General features: G+C 42.3%; 1 protein-coding gene across 6 annotated transcripts in view; it reads left to right on the top strand.

The window, feature by feature from the left end:
• Nucleotides 1-18311, top strand: part of ABHD12 (abhydrolase domain containing 12, lysophospholipase) — a 96165-nt gene that overhangs the window by 36950 nt on the left and 40904 nt on the right. For 4 of the 6 annotated variants that reach the window (XM_016937585.3, XM_063802631.1, XM_003316855.6 and 1 more), the window contains exon 2: nt 14652-14776. In XM_016937585.3, the coding sequence (XP_016793074.1) occupies nt 14652-14776 (125 nt within the window). Of the gene's footprint in view, nt 1-14651; nt 14784-18311 lie in introns of all 6 variants that reach the window. The other 2 variants (XM_054674913.2, XM_063802630.1) reach the window with 1 other exon arrangement.

The raw sequence follows: 18311 nt of genomic DNA, 5'->3' as shown, positions 1-18311 counted from the left end.
GTGCTTGCTTATTTCCTGGACCTTGGAAGGATCACAGCAACTCTCCCGTAAGAGCCAAGGGTCTGCCTGCCGGGGGTAGAAGCTAACATTCAGTCCTGCTCTAAAGTGGACCCAGCAGCAGCCCAGCCTGTACAGAATATGGCTGGGTCAGGCTTAGGTTCAGCTGTGTTTTTCCCTTTGGGGCCTTTATCTGTGTGCCCTCCTGAGTGCTGCATAAATAACCATATTCCCAAACACATGTTTTGAGAGCATTGTCTTTTGGAAGAGTCAGAAGGTAATGCTGCATATTCTGCTTAAATATTTACATATTCTGCTTATAAATTTGCTTATTCTTTAAATTTTTTCTTTGAGTTATTTACTTTCATTTACAGATACTTGTTCACACTTTGGGAATTAACTTTAAAGGTATATTAAACATGGCATGTTTGCCAGGAAAAAAAAAACAGAAACAAACAAACAAAAAACCTACGGCTTGCCCTCAGCTCTAGAATTTGGAAAAAGCATTATATGAGATTTCTGATTTATTTTGTCTGTTATTTTGGTATTACTTAGAGATTCAATTTTTAAACTAGCTAATTTTCATTTACAGATTCTTTGTATGTGTCCTTCATAATTAGATGACAGAACTGTGGTGGCGATAGAGCTGCTAATTTAAAATCACCAATTTTGGAGGCTCTGTTTGTTTGTTTATTTATAAAAATAGAGACAGAGTCTCACTCTGTTGCCCAGGCTTGAGTGCAGTGACGTGATCATAGCTCACTACAGACTCAGCCTTCAGAGTAGCTGGGACTATGGGTGCACACCACCACATCTCGTTAATTTTTTTTTTTTTAAATTAAGAGACCTGGTCTCACTGTGTTGCCCAGGCTGGTCCTGAACTCCTGTCCTCAAGCTATTCTCTTGCTTTGGCCTCCCAAAGTGCTGGAATTATAGGCATCAGCTACCATGCCTGGCCTGTATGTATTTTAATTAGAATTCATTTTAATTTTGAGAAATCTTTTTGATAGATATGTACAATAAATAGATACGCTTTTCAAGAACACTGTCCTGAGCTTGAGAGATACAGATAGTCACTTAATTAGCAGTCCCTTCATTTAGCATATCACTTTAATAAACAAATGTGGTTGTACCAGGCATGGTGACTCATGCCTGTAATCCCAGCACTTTGGGAGGCCGAGGTGGGTAGATCACCTGAGGTCAGGAGTTCGAGACCAGCCCGGCCAACATGGTGAAACCCTGTCTCTACTAAAAAATACAAAAATTAGCCAGGTGTGGTGGCACGTGCCTGTAGTCCCAGCTACTTGGGAGGCTGAGGCAGGAGAATCGCTTGAATCCAGGAGGTGGGGGTTGCAGTGAGCTGGGATCCTGCCACTGTACTCTCCAGCCTGGGCAACAGAGCGAGACTCTGTCTCAAAAATAATATAAAAGGCCAGGTGCAGTGGCTCATGCCTGTAATCCTAACACTTTGGGAGGCCAAGGCGAGTGGATCACATGAGGTCAAGAGTTTGAGACCAGCCTGGCCAATGTGGTGAAACCTCATCTCTACTAAAAATAGAAAAATTAGCCAGGTGTGGTGGCACGTGCCTGTAGTCCCAGCTACTTGGGAGGCTGAGGCAGCAGAATCGCTTGAATCCAGGAGGTGGGGGTTGCAGTGAGCTGGGATCCTGCCACTGTACTCCAGCCTGGGCAACAGAGCGAGACTCCGTCTCAAAAATAATATAAAAGGCCAGGTGCAGTGGCTCATGCCTGTAATCCTAACACTTTGGGAGGCCAAGGCGAGTGGATCACATAAGGTCAAGAGTTTGAGACCAGCCTGGCCAATGTAGTGAAACCTCATCTCTACTAAAAATACAAAAATTAGCCAGGAATGGTGGCGGGCACCTGTAATCCCAGCTACTTGGGAGGCTGAGGCTAGAGAATCTCTTGAACCCAGGAGGTGGAGGTTGTGGTGAGCCGAGATCATGCCATTGCACTCCAGCCTGGGCTTCAGAGAGAGACTCTGTCTCAAAAAATAAAAATAAAATAAAAAGTAATCAAATGTGGTTGTTTACTGTGCCTAGCACCATGTTAGATACAGTGTGTAGTTTTTTTGTTTTGTTTTGTTTTTTTGTTTTGAGACACAGTTTCTCTCTTGTTGCCCAGGCTGGGATGCAACGGTGCAATCTCAGCTCACCTCAACCTCCACCCCCTGAGTTCAAGCAGTTCTCCTGCCTCAGCCTCCCGAGTAGGTGGGATTACAGGCATGTGCCACCACCCCCTGCTAATTTTGTATTTTTAGTAGAGACGGTTTCTCCATGTTGGTCAGGTCCCAACCTCAGGTGATCCACCCGCCTCGGCCTCCCAAAGTGCTGGGATTACAGGCGAACCACTGTGCTGTCCAGTTTATTTTAAATGATAATAAAAGTCCTAGTCTAGAGCCTAAGGGCCAGGGTCAACTTGAGGCCAATAAAATTAGACTTTCCAGGGCAAGTCCCAAGCATCAGTATTTTGTAAATGTTACAGGAGGCTGCAGTACACAGCCAAGTGACTGTCAAGCAAAGTGACTTCCAATGCAATTATTTCAATGGGAACAAGACACACACTGTGAAACAGAAAAAGGTGTGAAACTCTTAAGTACAGTGGAAGCCCAAAGAAAGTGATGGTGGTTCTGATCCTTTTTTTGCACTAATCATGGGACAGTAATTCTTTGATTATGGGTTCATCAAGCACAAACTATGAGCCTGGCATTGAGTTAAGTGCCTTGGAGACAAAGGTGAAAGACAAAGTCTTTGCTGGCAGGAATCCATCATATTGGAGAAGAAAGACAACCAGATCCAATGATGTCACTGTTGGGAAGAAAAAAACCTTTCTTCCACCAACTTAGATCCAAATTGTTAGGGGGACTGTGAATTAAATGACAATAGACAGATTAACAGAAGAAATGTTTATTATGCATATGGCAATACTCTAAGAGAGAGTAGCTCTCTGAAGAAGAGGTGAAGGTTTATATACCAGCTTAATAAGGGTGTGTGTGTGTGTGTGTGTGTGTGTGTGTGTGTGTGTGTGTGAAGGATTCGTAGGATGGAAGCCTCTGATGAGGCTTTTTTACAGCTTTTTTTTAAATGCTCTGGTACCCAAGGTCAATCATCAGCCTGACTGGAGATCTTCCCAGAGCAGGAGGTTTGTGGCAGCTGACTGTCATAAAGTTCTGCTCTAGTCAGATAAGGGAAGTTCAGATAAGATGTCTTTCTGCATTTGCTGTAATTCTGTTAACAGGTTTCTCTGGGATCCCCAAAGGGGGTCCATTGAGTCTGTTGAGGGGCTTAGGATTTTATGTTTATTACTCTTGGGGTACTAATTTACTGTATTAGTCTGTTCTCACGCTGCTAATAAACACATACCTGAGACTGGGTAATTTATAAAGGAAAAAGATTTAATGGACTCACAGTTCCACATGGCTGGGGAGCCCTCACTATCATGGTGGAAGGCAAAGGAGAAGCAAAGTCACGTCTTACATGGCGGCACACAGGAGAGCTTGTGCAGTGGAACTCCCATTTATAAAACCACCAGATCTTGTGAGACTTAACTACCATGAGAAACAGTATGGGGGAAACTGTCCCCATGATTCAGTTATCTGTACCTGGCCCCACTTTTGACACATGGGGATCATTACAATTCAAGATGAGATTTAGGTGGGGACACAGCCAAATCATAACACGACAACTGTTTTTTTATCTTCCAGTTTTTATGGTTATACTTTGTATTTTCTCTTGCCTTATTGTTTTAACTTGCACTTCCAGAGTAGTATTAATTACAGTGATGCTAGTGAATATCCTATCTCTGTCTAGTATTTTACTGCTATGTTTTGCTTCGGTTTGATTACTGGTTTGAAACAGGTATAAACTTGATCATCCTAAGGGAATGTCCTGTATTCCTGTTTCACTAGGGGTTTTATTATTGGGACTACATGTTGAATTTTACTAACTTTGTAAGCCCCTCTTTTATCCTCACTATTGATGCAGCTGATATGTTTGCTCCTGAAATAAAACCTATTTGGTGGTATTATGTTAGCCTTTCATTATGTTCCCTAGATTTCATTTTTTATTGGGATGAAATATATATAACATAAAACTTACCATTTTAACCATTTTGAGGTGTATAATTTAGTGGCATTAAATACTTTCACATTGTTGTGCAAACATCACTACCATTCATTTCCAGAACTTTTCACCATCCCAAATAGAAACTCTGAAACCATTAAACAATACCTCCCCATTTTCCCCTTCCCACAACTCCTGGTAAGCACTGTTAGACTTTCTGTCTGTATGAATTTGCCTATTCTAGGTACATCACATAAATGGAATCATATAATATTTATCCTTTGTGTCTGGCTTATTTCACTTAGCATAATGTTTTAAAAGTTCATCCATGTTGTAGCATGCATCCAAATTTCATTCTTTTTATGGCTACATAATACTCCATTGCATGTGTATCCATTCATCTGTTCATTTGTCGATTTATTCATCTGCTGATGGACACTTGGGTTACTTCCACCTTTTGACTATTATGAATAATGCTGCTATGAACATTGGTCTACAAGTATCTATTTCAGTCCTTGATATCAGTTCTTTGGAGTATATATCGAGGAGTGGAATTGCTAGATTATATAGTAATTCTAGGCTTAACTTTTTGAGGAATGGCCAAACTGTTTTCCATAGCAGCTGGACTATTTTATATTCCTACCTGATTTGTTTTTATACTCCCAGCATGTGTGTATCTCTTCATATTTGAAACTCTTGGTAGTTTGCTTTGTGGTGCTATATTGATTCCATTTTCACATTATACTAAAGCCAGCTTTGATTTTTAATGTGCTCTCTTATTTTCCCTGTTTTGCCAGATTGTATGATACAATATCTGTTTCTTTTTTTCTTTTTTTTTTTTTTTTTTTTTTGAGACGGAGTCTCGCTCTGTTGCCCAGGCTGGAGTGCAGTGGCGCGATCTCGGCTCACTGCAAGCTCCGCCTCCCAGGATCACACCATTCTCCTGCCTCAGCCTCCTGAGTGGCTGGGACTACAGGCGCCTGCCACCATGCCCGGCTAATTTTTTTTTGTATTTTTAGTAGAGACGGGGTTTCACCGTGTTAGCCAAGGTGGTCTCAATCTCCTGACCTCGTGATCCACCCATCTCGGCCTCCCAAAGTGCTGGGATTACAGACGTGAGCCACCACAACCGCCAATATCTATTTCTTAAAATTTAGGGGGAAATGCTTGTCAGTCCTTCTGGGATTAGTGGCTTTCAGGGATGTAATTCTTTGATAGCTTTGCCTAATACCTCCTTTGGAGAAAGGTTTAATTAGTTTTTTTCCGCACAACTTGAGTGAGTTGTCGCTACTTGCTTATTTATTGAGATGGAGCCTTGCTTTGTTGCCCAGACTGGAGTGTCATGGCTAGTCACAGGCTCAGTCACAGCTCATTGCAGCCTCAACCTCCCAGGCTCAAGTAATCCTCCCATCTCAGCCTCCCGGGTAGCTGGGACTACAGGCTCAAGTCAGCACACCCAGCGCATTTGTTTTTTTTTTTTTTTTTTTTTTTTTACCAAATGGTTTGTGTCATTGAATTATCAAAATTGTATTGGCTTAGCAAAGTACATAGTATTCTTTATTAAAAATAAAAATCTCTTCTATGGCCATCTGACCTTTTTGATCCCTGATTTTGTATATTCATATTCTCTTTCTAGCCCAAAACTTATTAGTCTATTTCTTGCTTTTTCTCGAAGAACTAGCTCTTGTATTTGTTGTTTTTATCTGTGAACTTTTTTCCTTTGAGACAGAGTCTTGCTCTGTTGCCCATGCTGGAGTGCAGTGGCGCCGTCTCGGCTTACTGCAACCTCTGCCTCCCAGATTCAAGCGATTCTTCTGCCTCAGCCTCCCGAGTAGCTGGGACTACAGGCGTGTGCCACCACGCCCAGCTAATTTTTGTATTTTTGATAGAGACGGGTTTTCACCACGTTGGCCAGGATGATCTTGATCTCCTGACCTCGTGATCTGCCCACCTAGGCCTCCCAAAGTGCTGGGATTCCAGGCGTGAGCCCCTGCGCCCAGGCTTTTTTCCTTTTTTTTTTTTTTTTTCTAAACCCACAGCCAACATCATATGTGAACTTTTTTTAAAAACATGAAAACATTTTTATTTTTCTGATATGCCTTTCAAGTATAATATAGACTTACAGAATTTGCCTTTCCAAGAGATTTTCAGACTTGCTGAGGAGATTTATCTTTCCTTCTGGGCTCAAGTGATCCTCCAATCTTAGCCTCCTAAGTAGCTGGGACCACAGGCATGCACACTGTGCCCAGCTAATTTTTATTTTTTATTTTTTTTATAGAGACAGAGTCTCCCTGTTTTGCCCAGGCCAGTTTCAAACTCAAGGTGCTCAAGGCGTCCTGCTGCCTTGGCCACTCAAAGTGCTGGGATTACAGGTGTGAACCACCACACCTGGCTAAGATTTATCCTTGACCATAACACTGACTGAAATGGAATCTAGGAAAAATAAATTTTATTATGGGAACTATACTCTTAGGTATTAAAATAATATAGTTAGTAGTTCATAATTAAATGAAGAAAAAACTCACAGGATGAGAGAGAAAGAAAGAGGCATACCCCAATCACACATCCTGGTACAGTTTTAAAGACAGATAATGGTTGCAGTCCAGGAGAGAGAAGGGTGCTGGGGAGTACCCTGCTGAAAACACCATGCTGGCAGTATTTCCAGATGACAAACTCCTGTCCCTTATGAGACTCTTGCAAAACTTAATTATTTACAGGAATATATGTCTATCTGGTAAAAATAATGATATAAAACTTCTAATATGTAAGCTGTGAAGGTTTCAAAATTAGGTAGTTTTCTCTTTCTGGTTCTGTGGATTTCTTCGTGTAATATTTACTTTTGTTTCCATCTCAAGTCTCTGAACACTAACTGCCATTCTCGTACCACCCTCGTCTCTCATCCTGTGCTTCAGGTTTTCTGTGGAGTCCAAAGACACTTGACAGCTATGAGTAACATTTTATTGTTTTTGACTTTTTAAAAAATTAATAAACTTGGCCGGACGCAGTGGCTGACGCCTGTAATCCCAGCACTTTGGGAGGCCAAGGCGGGTGGATCACAAGGTCAGGAGATCGAGACCATCCTGGCTAACATAGTGAAACTTGTCTCTACTAAAAATACAAAAAATTAGCTGGGCTTGGTGGCAGGCGCCTGTAGTCCCAGCTGCTCGGGAGGCTGAGGCAGGAGAATGGTGCAAACCCAGGAGGCAGAGCTTACAGTGAGCCGAGATCACGCCACTGCACTCTAGCCTGGGCGACAGAGCAAGGCTCTGTCTCAAAATAAATAAACTTTATTTTTTAGAGCAGTTTTAGGTCTGCAGCAGAATCGGGTGGAAAGTACAGAATTTCCCATACACTCCTGCCCCGCCGCTACCACACATGGTATGCCACACTATCCACATCCTGCACGACAATGGCATGTTTGCTAGAATCAGTGAACCTGCATTGACACATCATCACCCCAAATCCATAGTTTGCATTAAGTAGGGTTCACTCTTGATGTTGTGCATTTTATGAGATTTCGACAAATGTATAATACTTACTTACCATTGTAATATCATACACAATAGTTTCACTGCCCTAGAAATCTGTGTTCTTCCTGGTCATCCCTCCCTACCCCATCCCTGGATGACCACTAATCTTTTTGCCATCTCCATAGTTTGACCTTTTACAGAATGTCATATAGTTGGAGTCATATAGTATGTAGCCTTTTGAGATGAGCTTCTTTCACTTAGTAATAAGCTTCACTAAGTAATATTAAGTTTCTGCCATGTTCTTTTCATGGCTTGATTGCTGATTTCTGTTTAGCACTGAATAATATTCCATTGTCCGGATGTACCAGTTTATTTATTCACTCACCTATCAAAGGACATCTTACCTTGGTTATCTTATCTTTATTAATAACTGCCAGACTCTTGGCAGTTATTAATAAAGCTGCTGTAAATGTCTGTATACAAGTTTTTGTGTGGACATATATTTTTCATTTATTTGAGTAAGTACCAAGGAGCCTGACTGCTGGATCATATAGTAAGAATATGTGTAGTTTTGTGAGGAGTTGCCAAACTGTCTTCCCAAGTGTCTGTGTACCATGTTTGCATTCCCACTGGGAATGAATGAGAATTCCTGTTGCTCCACATTCTCCTAGCATGTAGTGTTATCAGTGTTTTGCATTTTGGCCATTCTAATAGTGTGTAGTGGTATATTGTTTTAATTTGCCTTTCTCTGATTACATATGTGAACACCTTTTCATATGCTTACTTGCCATCTGTGTATCTTCTTTGGAGAGGTTCTGTTCAGGTCCTTTGCTCCTTTTAAAATCCAGTTATTTATTTTCTTATTATCAAGTTTTAAGAGTTCTTTGTATATTTTGTGTAACTGTCTTTCATCAGATATACTTTTGTTAATATGTTTTTCCGAGTCTGTGGCTTATCTTCTCATTCTTTTGACATTGTCTTTTACAGAGCAGAAGATTTCAATTTTAATGAAACCTGGCTTGTTAATATTTCTTTCATGGATCATACCTTGGTGGTTTTGTATCTAAAAAGTCTTCATCGGCCGGGCGCGGTGGCTCACGCCTGTAATCCCAGCACTTTGGGAGGCTGAGGTGGGCGGATCATGAGATCAGGAGATCAAGACCATCCTAGCTAACACGGTGAAACCCCGTCTCTACTAAAAATACAAAAAATCAGCTGGATGTGGTGGCGCTCACCTGTAGTCTCAGCTGCTCAGGAGGCTGAGGCAGGAGAATAGCTTGAACCTGGGAGGCAAAGGTTGCAGTGAGCTGAGATGGCGCCACTGCACTTCAGCCTGGGTGACAGAGCGAGACTCCATCTCCAGAAAAAAAAAAAAAAGTCTTCATCATACCCAAGTTCACCTAAATTTTTTTCTCTGTTATCTCCTAGGAGTTTTATAGTTTTCTGTTTTTACATTTAGGTCTATAACTCATTTTGAGTTTTATTTTTGTGAAGGGTATCAGGTCTACTTTCATTTTTTTCCATATGAATGTACAGTTGTTACAGCACCATTTGTGGAAAAGATCATCTTTGCTCCGTTGTATTGCCCTTGCTCCTTTGTCACAGATGAGTCGACTATAGTTATGTGGGTCTATTTCTAGGCTCTTTGGTCTGTTGGTATTTTTGACAGTACACCACTGTCTTGATTACTGTGGCTTTATTGTAAGTATTCAAGCCAGCTTGTGTCAGTCCTCCAAGTTTGTTCTTCTCCTTTAATGCTGTCTATCCTGAGTCTTTTGCCTTTCCATATAAACTTTAGGATCAGTTTGTCAATATCCGGGAAATAACTTGCTGGGATCTGACTGGGATTATATTGAATCTATAAAGTTGGGAAGAACTGACATATTGACAATATTGGGCCTTCCTGTCCATGAAGATGGAATATCTCTTTATTTAGTTCTTCCTTTATACGTTCCATCAGAGTTTATCGTTTTCCTCATTAGATCTTGTACATATTTTGTTAGATTTGTATCTAAGTAGTTCATTTTGGGGGTTGCTAATGTAAATGGCAATATGTTTTGGATTCACATTGCTGGTGTATATGAAAACTATTGGCTTATGTATATTAACCTCGTATCCTGGAACCTTGCTATAATCACTAATTAGTTCCAAGTTTTAGATCTTCTACATACATAGACAGTCATGTGATCTGCAAAGTTTTATTTTTCCTTCCCGGGTCTCTATACCTGTTATCTCCTTTTCTTATCTTATTGTGTAATCTTGCTTTGTTCCTAATCTTAGCAGGAAAGCTTCAAGCTTTTCATCATTAAGTAAGATGTTAACTGTTTTTTGTAGATATTATCAAGTTGAGGAAGTTCCCCTTTATTCCTAGTGTGCTGAGGCTTTTTAATCATGAATGGTTGTTGATTTTGTCACATGCTTTTTGTGCATCTATTTATATGATCATGTGATTTTTCTTTTTTAGCCTGCTGATGTGATGTATTACATTAATTGATTTTCATATGTTGAACTAGCCTTGCATACCTGGGACAAATCCCACTTGGCCATAGTGTATAATTCTTTTTATACATTGTTGGATTTGCTTTGCTAATATTTTTTAGAGAATTTTTGCATTTATGTTCATGAGAATATGGGTCTTTAGTTTTCTTTATTTTTTAATTAATTTTATTTTTTGACACAGAGTCTTCCTTTGTCACTCAGGCTGGAGTGCAGTGGTGCGATCTCAGCTCACTGCAACCTCCACCTCCCAGGTTCTCCTGCTTCAGCTTCCCAAGTAGCTGGGATTACAGATGCCTGCCACCACACCCAGCTAATTGTTGTATTTTCAGTAGAGACAGGATTTCCCCATGTTGGCCAGGTGGTCTTGAACTCCTGACCTTAGGTCATCCACCCGTCTTGGCCTCCCAAAGTGCTGGAATTACAGGCGTGAGCCACCGCGCCTGGCCTCATTCTTTTTTTTGAAGATGTTGCCCAGGCTGGCCTTGAGCTCCTGGGCTGGAGCCATCCTGCTGGCTCAGCCTGCCAAGAAGCTGTGATCACAGGCACATACCACTAGGCTCAGCTTAGCCTTCTTTTTTGTAATGTCTTTGTCTGATTTAGGGTAATGCTGAGCTTATAGGATAAGTTAAAAAGAGATTGTTTCTCTCTTTTGGAAGAGATTGCGGATAATTGGTGTAATTTCTTCCTTAAATGTTTGGTAGAATTCCCCAGTGAACCCATCTGGGCCCAGTGATTTCTGTTTTGAAAGGTTGTTAATTATTGATTGAATGTATTTAATAGAAACAGGCATGTTCAGATTGTCTATTTCTTACGTGAGTTTTGGCAGGTTTTGTCTAAGAAAACAGTGTACATACCTTAATTTAAAAATACTTTAGGCCAGGTGTGGTGGCTCATGCCTGTAATCCCAGCACTTTGGGAGGCCAAGGTGGGTGGATTGCCCTAGCCCAGGAGTTTGAGACCAGCCTGGGCAACATAGGGAGACACTGTCCCTACGAAAAATTTAAAAATTAGCTGGGCATAGTGGCACATGCCTATAACAGCCCCAGCTACTCAGGGGACTCAGGTGGGAGGATCACTTGAGTCTGGGAGGTTGTGGCTCACACCTATAACCCCAACCCTTTGGAAGGCCAAGATGGTAGGATCACTTGAGCCCAGGAGTTCAAGACCAGCCTGGGCAATATAGGGAGACCTCGTATCTACAAAATAAAAAATAAACCTGGCTGGGTATGGTGGTCTGAGCTACTTGGGAGGCCAAGGTGGGAGGATGGCTTGGACCTGGGAGGTTGAGGCTGCAGTGAGCTATAATTGTGCCACCGCACTCCAGCTTGGGTGACAGAACGAGACCTCATCTCAAAGCAAACAACAACAACAAAAAAACTTTACCGGTAAAAAATACTGACCCAAAGATACAAAGTGAGCACATGCTGTTGGAATGTTGGAAAAATGGCACTGACAGACTTGCTCAGTGCAGAGTTGCCACAAACCTTGAATTTGTAAAAAAAAAAAAAAAAAGAAAAAAATGTGGTATCTGCAAAGTGCAGTAAAGTGAAGTGCAATAAAATGTGGTGTGTCTGTACTGGTTTTGCTAATGAATAGAGATACCTTTTGGGTGAAATCATGTATCAGTGAAAATCTGCCAGTGACCTGGCCATCTTTCAGGTGGTTTCTATTGCTTAGTGAATTATTTTGAGATTCATCTACGTGGTTGCATGTATCAATAGTTTATTCCATTTTATTGCTGCATTGTATTCCATTCTAAGGGCATACCATGGTTTGTTTATCCATTCACTCATTGATGGCCATTTGGGTTGTTTCTGTTTTTGGCTACTGTGAGTAAAGCTGTGAACTTTTTTTTTTTTTTTGAGACAGAGTTTCACTGTTGTTGCCCAGGCTGAAGCTGTGAACATTTTTGAACAAGTCTTTGTGTGGACATAGGCTTTCCTTTCTCTTGAGGCACAAAATTGCAAACCACTTGATGCCTTACAGTAAGGCAGAGATCTGTGCAGGTGCTGAAGGATGAGTAAGTAGATTGTGGGAGGGACACAGAAGTAACTGCAGGTGCCAGAGCAGATGATCCAAGCATAGGCGCCAGGCATTGAAGTGGTGGCACACTTGATTGCAGGCTTTTTTCTTTTTAATGGGCTTTTCATTTTCTCTCAGGATAACGTCCTGAGTCTTTCTGGTCCTCTTCCCGCCTCTCACATTATACCCAGTTTCTCCCTGCCAGGGCCATTAGCTGTGTCAGACCCTGCTCTTTTCTCTAACAAGAATAAAGAGTTGGTGATGGAAGCTAAGATGTGTTGCAGGTTTGGTGCAAGGATTCACATGTGCAGTCTACATGTGTTACTGTGTGTAATCCTTCCAGGAACTTACACAAAGGAGGTACCATTATCATCCCCACCAAGCATTAAGGAAAACAAGGCTCAGAGAGGTTAAATAACTCGTTCAAGATTGCACAGCTAGTAAGTGATGGGTTAGATGTTGAACCAGACTTCAGAGCTGGCACTTTGAACCTCAATATTGTAATTAATGTACCCTCATTGAAAAGCTAGATCATGTATGGCGTTTAAGATGCCATTTTAAACTGTTTTCCCCATCATCTAGTTAACTCTTGTATTCCTGACTTACTGTGTCAGTCCAGTGGCCTTGTCCCTGGTAGCCCGGCTAGCTCAGATCACCCTGGGCAGTAACCCCAGCAGCAGTATCCCCAGCAGCAGGTACCTCTCACCCAGGCTGCCATGGCCCTTGTGCTTGATTGACGCCCACTGGGCTGTGAGCACAGCACAAGTGCGGGCGCCATCCTTTGCTGCCCTGACTGTCCACCACTTCAGAGTGCCAGGCGCTTGATGATGATCTCTGAATGAACCAGGAAAATGAGTGAATGAGTTACATTATCGGATGTGCATATTTGTCATCAGCTTTATTGAGGTGTTTGTCAGCTTTATTAACTTATTTACATCAGTTTTATTGAGATTATTTACATATAGCAAAGTTCATGGATTCTAAGTATACAGTTCAGTGAGTCTTGATAAATGTGTGCCATCGTGTGACCACAGCCACATCAAGGTAAAGTATGTTCCATCACTCCAAGACCCTCTCCTGGCCCTTGCAGTCAATCTCCTGCTCCACCCCCAGCCTCAGCAACCTCTCTCTGTTCTGTTTTTCTGTCCTTAGAGTTCTGCCTTTTCTAGAATTTTAGATGTGGAATTATATAGTATACAGTCTTTTGTGGATGTCTTATTTAACATAACAGTCCTTTTGAGATTCATCTGTATTGTTGCTTGTATCAGCAGTTCAATATGTGGTTTTAAGACTGTTTGGAAATTGTCCAGAGATAGCTTGTCCCACTAGGTTTAGAGTCATATGGCAAGTTAGAGCAGTGGTCCTGCAGGTGTGCCCCTGGCACTCTTTCTGTTCCCAGATCCTTGCAGAGGGTCAGTAAGGTCAGACTGATTTCCATAATAATGCCAAGGTGTGATTTGCCTTTTTTCACCCTCCTCTCATGGGTGTGCAGTGAGGTTTTCCAGATGACACATGATATGTGGATTCATAGCAGATTGCATGCAGAAGCAGATAGGAGAGTCCATCTTTCTGTTAAACTCTCTGGCTTACAGAAATTTATAAAAATGTTAATGTCACTCTTCTCACTAAAATTTTTTGTATTGGAAAATTATTTTTCATAACAAATATTGTTTATAGCAACATGTAATGGATTGTTATTACTAGATGAATTAATAGACATTTTTAAATATCTTATCTTTGATTTCTCATATGACAGATTATCATAAATATAAACTGTTTATGACTGTCTGTCAAATAAGAAGTAAAGAAGCTCTTTGAGCAGAAGTTCTGTAGGGTCCTCAATTTTGTACTGTAGAGAAGTCCTGAGACCAAGGAATTTGAGAATCACCGGGTTAGAGATAGTTTTGAAAGGGGGTTTGGGAACAAGATAAGAACTCTGGAGCTGGAGAGGAATTAGAAGAGGGTCATGAGACCCTGGGCTGGCGACCTGGCTTGACGGGCCTGGAAAAGGGTCCTCTGTTGGGTGGGTACAGAGGGGCTCGCCCACGCGTAAATGCAAGGACACACCGTGCCAGTTCTTAGCCTCCTGCTCTCTGAGGACCTGGTCAGGCAGGTTCTGTTGATGTCCTTGGTCTACGTGCTTCCTACCAGGAGCTAATAAGTAACCTACGCCTGCCTGCAGTTGTCTCACAGAAGACTGATCGGGAGGCCTGAGGAGGCCGCTCTTTCCTGATATGAGGTTACAGCTGGGGTCTGATGTCAGGTGGGGGGCATGGTGGGGTCTGCTTTCTCTGCTGGATTCTTCTGCAAGGGTGAATGTAAGAAATCATTAGCTATTTCTTTGTCTTTCAAGAAAAAAAGTTCCTCTTAACCCCAGTAGAGTTCTAAGCTCAAATTAAAAGACTATGTAAAATAATTACTTGAGTGAAGGCAGGTGGGAGGCTACTTTTATTATTGGCAGTATCCTTGTGGAAAAAAAAAATGTGTGGCTCTTGTTTAGGGATTTTGATAACACTATTAACAAACTACAGCAAAATGGCACCTACTGCCTTCTGACCTATTCATTGCTTTTCTCTTGCAGGCGAAAGGGCGTGTGGTTGCGCCTGAGGAAGATACTTTTCTGTGTTTTGGGGTTGTACATTGCCATTCCATTTCTCATCAAACTATGTCCTGGAATACAGGCCAAACTGATTTTCTTGAATTTCGGTAAGTGGTATGTGTCCATTTTTCCTTTAATTTTAGTAAGGGTTCATTTTCATGGTGATGTCTGATTTTAGGGGGAGTCTTTTTACTTTAATGGAGATTTAGTTTACATACAGTGAAGGGTACATATCTTAAGTGTACAGTTTATATACCTATATCTTTAGAGATAGATAGGTAGAGCTACCACCCAGATTGAGAACTAGAATGCTTTTATTACTCAGAAAGGTCCCTGTGCCCCTTCCCAGCTGGAGGACTTTCTGTGCTAGTGTTGCTCCCCAGCACTGGATTTCTGTCCACAGAAGACTACACTGCCCTGGGGGACCAGCGTATCTGTCTTCAGCTGAGGTGAGTAAAAATGTTGACAACATGAGAAGTCAGCTGAAGCCATCATGTTGGAGATGCCTTGTCAGTTGTGCATTCCAGGAGCCTAGCTGCCGTTGGAAAAGATGACCACTGAAAAATATAGTACCTTTAAAAAAAAATGAGGCCTTTTTTCTTTTTTAAAACAAATTAGTTTTTTATACCCTTAAAAAAATCCAGATATACAGTACTTTGGTTTCTGTGGAATTTTGTGCTGGCCTTGTAGGTATTGTAGTCTCCTTGAGTGAACTTGGACCTTGTGTGTTTTTTCACGCTGTGTATTTACTTTTGGAGACGTGGGAGGAGAAAGGTGCAGAAGTATCAAGCCCATGAGGTCAAAGGCAGAGGCTCTGGGCACATGGCCCTGGGAACAGTCCTACAAGCGAGGCTCCAAGGAAAGGGCCGCATCTGTGGGTTCGAGGTTTGAGAACAACGGGGCTCGCACATGGTGAGTGTTCTGTGAAGGACAGCCTGAGAGGCAGGTGCTGACAGCATTAGAACAGGATGAGGCAGGGGCTCTGGGGTCACTCTGTGGCTAGATTGGTTTGCACATAGTGAGTCTGGCCTTATGTGTTTGGGAGTTTGAGGCTTGGAAAGCTGGGCCTGATATTGCTGAGGCAGCCGGTGAGCTGGTGGAGTGGGAGGAGGAGGAAAGGAGGAGGCCGCAGAGGAACACAGGAGGTACTGAGAGGTGCCGGACTCCCTCTGCAGGCATCTGGGCTTATGAGTTTGGGTGTTCAGTCTATAATAGACTTAATCACAGAAACTTAGGAGATGACTGGCTAAAAAAGGAATTTCTGTTTCTTTGTTTTTGTTTTTTTTAATGCTGGTAAGAAGAACAGAAATTATAAGGCTATTTAATACTTTGTAAATCTGAGTTTTTATTTGGGTGTCTTAAAATAACTGTAAAACACATGTAGTATACTAAGAGGCATTTGATTTTTCTAATGGAAAAGTAGAACTTCTAGGAATTTTTCATCTCTAAGTTTTGTCACTTGTGAGAAGCACAAACTCAAAAAGAAACTAACAGTATACCAAAATGATGGGAGTTTTGTTTTTCTGACTTTAATGTTCCTTAAATGTACACAGTACAGCCCAGAAAGCATTTGGGGCTTAGGTATAAACACGAAGCTACAAGGGCTGCAGATTCACCATCAGCAGACCTCAGACTTGACCCTCATGGCCTTTCTACCTTTGCTTGGGCAGGTGCCTTTGCTGCCAGGCACGTGAGCTGGTTCTTGAAGGGAGGGTGTGTGGGGTGCATTGCCCTGCATGGCCTGGTACATTGTGGGCTCCCAGCAAATGTTTGAATTGAATAGATTTTCTTTAGCTTGATTGTTTGGGCTACTGTAGACACACAGCCTACAGATTTTGTTCTGTGGGTTTCCTAAGGAGGTGGTAGACTGCTCTGAGGGAGGAGAACTTTGGGTTCTCCTGGTCCAGCCCCATGGCATGGGAGAGGAGGGCTGGGCTTGGGCAAGGGGAGGCTGAGCCTCCCAAGGTGTTGCCCATCCTTAACGATTTCCTTCCACCTGTTTGCCACACTGGAGTTAGGTGAGCCTACAGTGGCATTTTGTTTTGTTGTTTTGTTTTGTTCTGAGACAGGGCGTGGCTCTGTTGCCCCAGCTGGACTGCAGGGGTATGATCACGGCTCACTGCAGCCTCGACCTCCCAGGTTCAGGTGATCCTCCCACCTTAGCCTCCTGAGTTGCTGGGACTCCAGGCACCCACCACCACAACGTCTGGCTAATTTTTTATATTTTTAGTAGAGATGGGGTTTTGCCATGTTGCCCAGGCTGGCCTCAAACTCCTGGGCTCAAACGGTCCTCCTGCCTTGGCCTCCCAAAGTGCTGGGATTACAGGTGTGAGCCACTGCACCCAGCCCTGTGGTGTTTCTGAAAGAGATTTTTAGTTGCCAAAGGTCTAGCACCAAGAAACAGTGTCCCTGGGAGCAGCGATTGGACATTCCTTTCGCCTCACCCCCCTGGGCATCTGCCTGGCCCCCACACCCCACTCCTCCTGCCTCTCCATGATGAGCGACCCTCATCTCCAGGCCCCGCTGTCCTCCCCGGGAAGCCACAGTGTTTTATCAGCACATGAGGCCCTTCCAAGTGTGGTTCTCTGTCTCCCCCTTTGGGAGGAAGGGCAGTCTTCAGAGGAGCAGCATGGAGCTTGTTGGTTTTCCAGTTGTAATGTGCGTCCAAGGTTTACAGGTCTGTGCCTGTCTGCGTCGCCGAGGAGGTGGGGTCTGTGGCGTGGCCCTGCAGTGATTTGGAATTTTGTTGGGGAGGTGCCTCTGCTCTTGTCTCCAGACAAGAAGCCTGACCTGGGCATCCATTCAACATTACAGGAAAAGTAGCAATCTCTTGGGCCCCAGAATGTGGTTAAAATATTCTTCACAGCAAATCTATCTGAAACCAAATTTATAAATTAGATAAATAAGCTTTTAAAGAAACATAGCACCTACAATGTAAGGCATTATTCTACTTTAAATACATTTTCATAAGCAAAACATCATGATTATTCTAAAAACAAAGAATTAGCTAAAAAAAAGAACCCTGAATAGTATAAATAAGACAATGAACATTACTCTGAGAAAATGCTTGTTAACACCGTAGTTTATTTCCTACTGACCTTTTTTATATGTGTCTGTTTACATGCACATAAATATATGTGCTTTCCAATACTTGTATGCACAGTCTGATTCCATCCAAAAGATGTTTGGATGAGACTCAGCATTTATGAAGCCTAGAATATCTTCCCAGCTGTTATTTGCCTTCAGATCAAGAAGGTATCTCTTAGTGAAAGTCATGTCTTGGTTCAGAGGCTAGGGAGGGCTTTTTTGGAAATAGGTCAGATCTATCATCATGCATTTGTTTTTTGTTTTTGTTTTTTTTTATTATTATTATACTTTAAATTTTAGGGTACATGTGCACAATGTGCAGGTTAGTTACATATGTATACATGTGCCATGCTGGTGCACTGCACCCACTAACTCATCATCTAGCATTAGGTATATCTCCCAATGCTATCCCTCCCCCCCTCCCCCCACCCCACAACAGTCCCCAGAGTGTGATGTTCCCCTTCCTGTGTCCATGTGTTCTCATTGTTCGATTCCCACCTATGAGTGAGAATATGCGGTGTTTGGTTTTTTGTTCTTGCAATAGTTTACTGAGAA

The sequence above is a fragment of the Pan troglodytes genome, chromosome 21, assembly GCF_028858775.2.
Source record: "Pan troglodytes isolate AG18354 chromosome 21, NHGRI_mPanTro3-v2.0_pri, whole genome shotgun sequence".
Classification (NCBI taxonomy): domain Eukaryota; kingdom Metazoa; phylum Chordata; class Mammalia; order Primates; family Hominidae; genus Pan; species Pan troglodytes.
The sequence above is the reverse complement of the archived record's forward strand: the minus strand, read 5'-3'. Positions and strand labels throughout refer to the sequence as shown.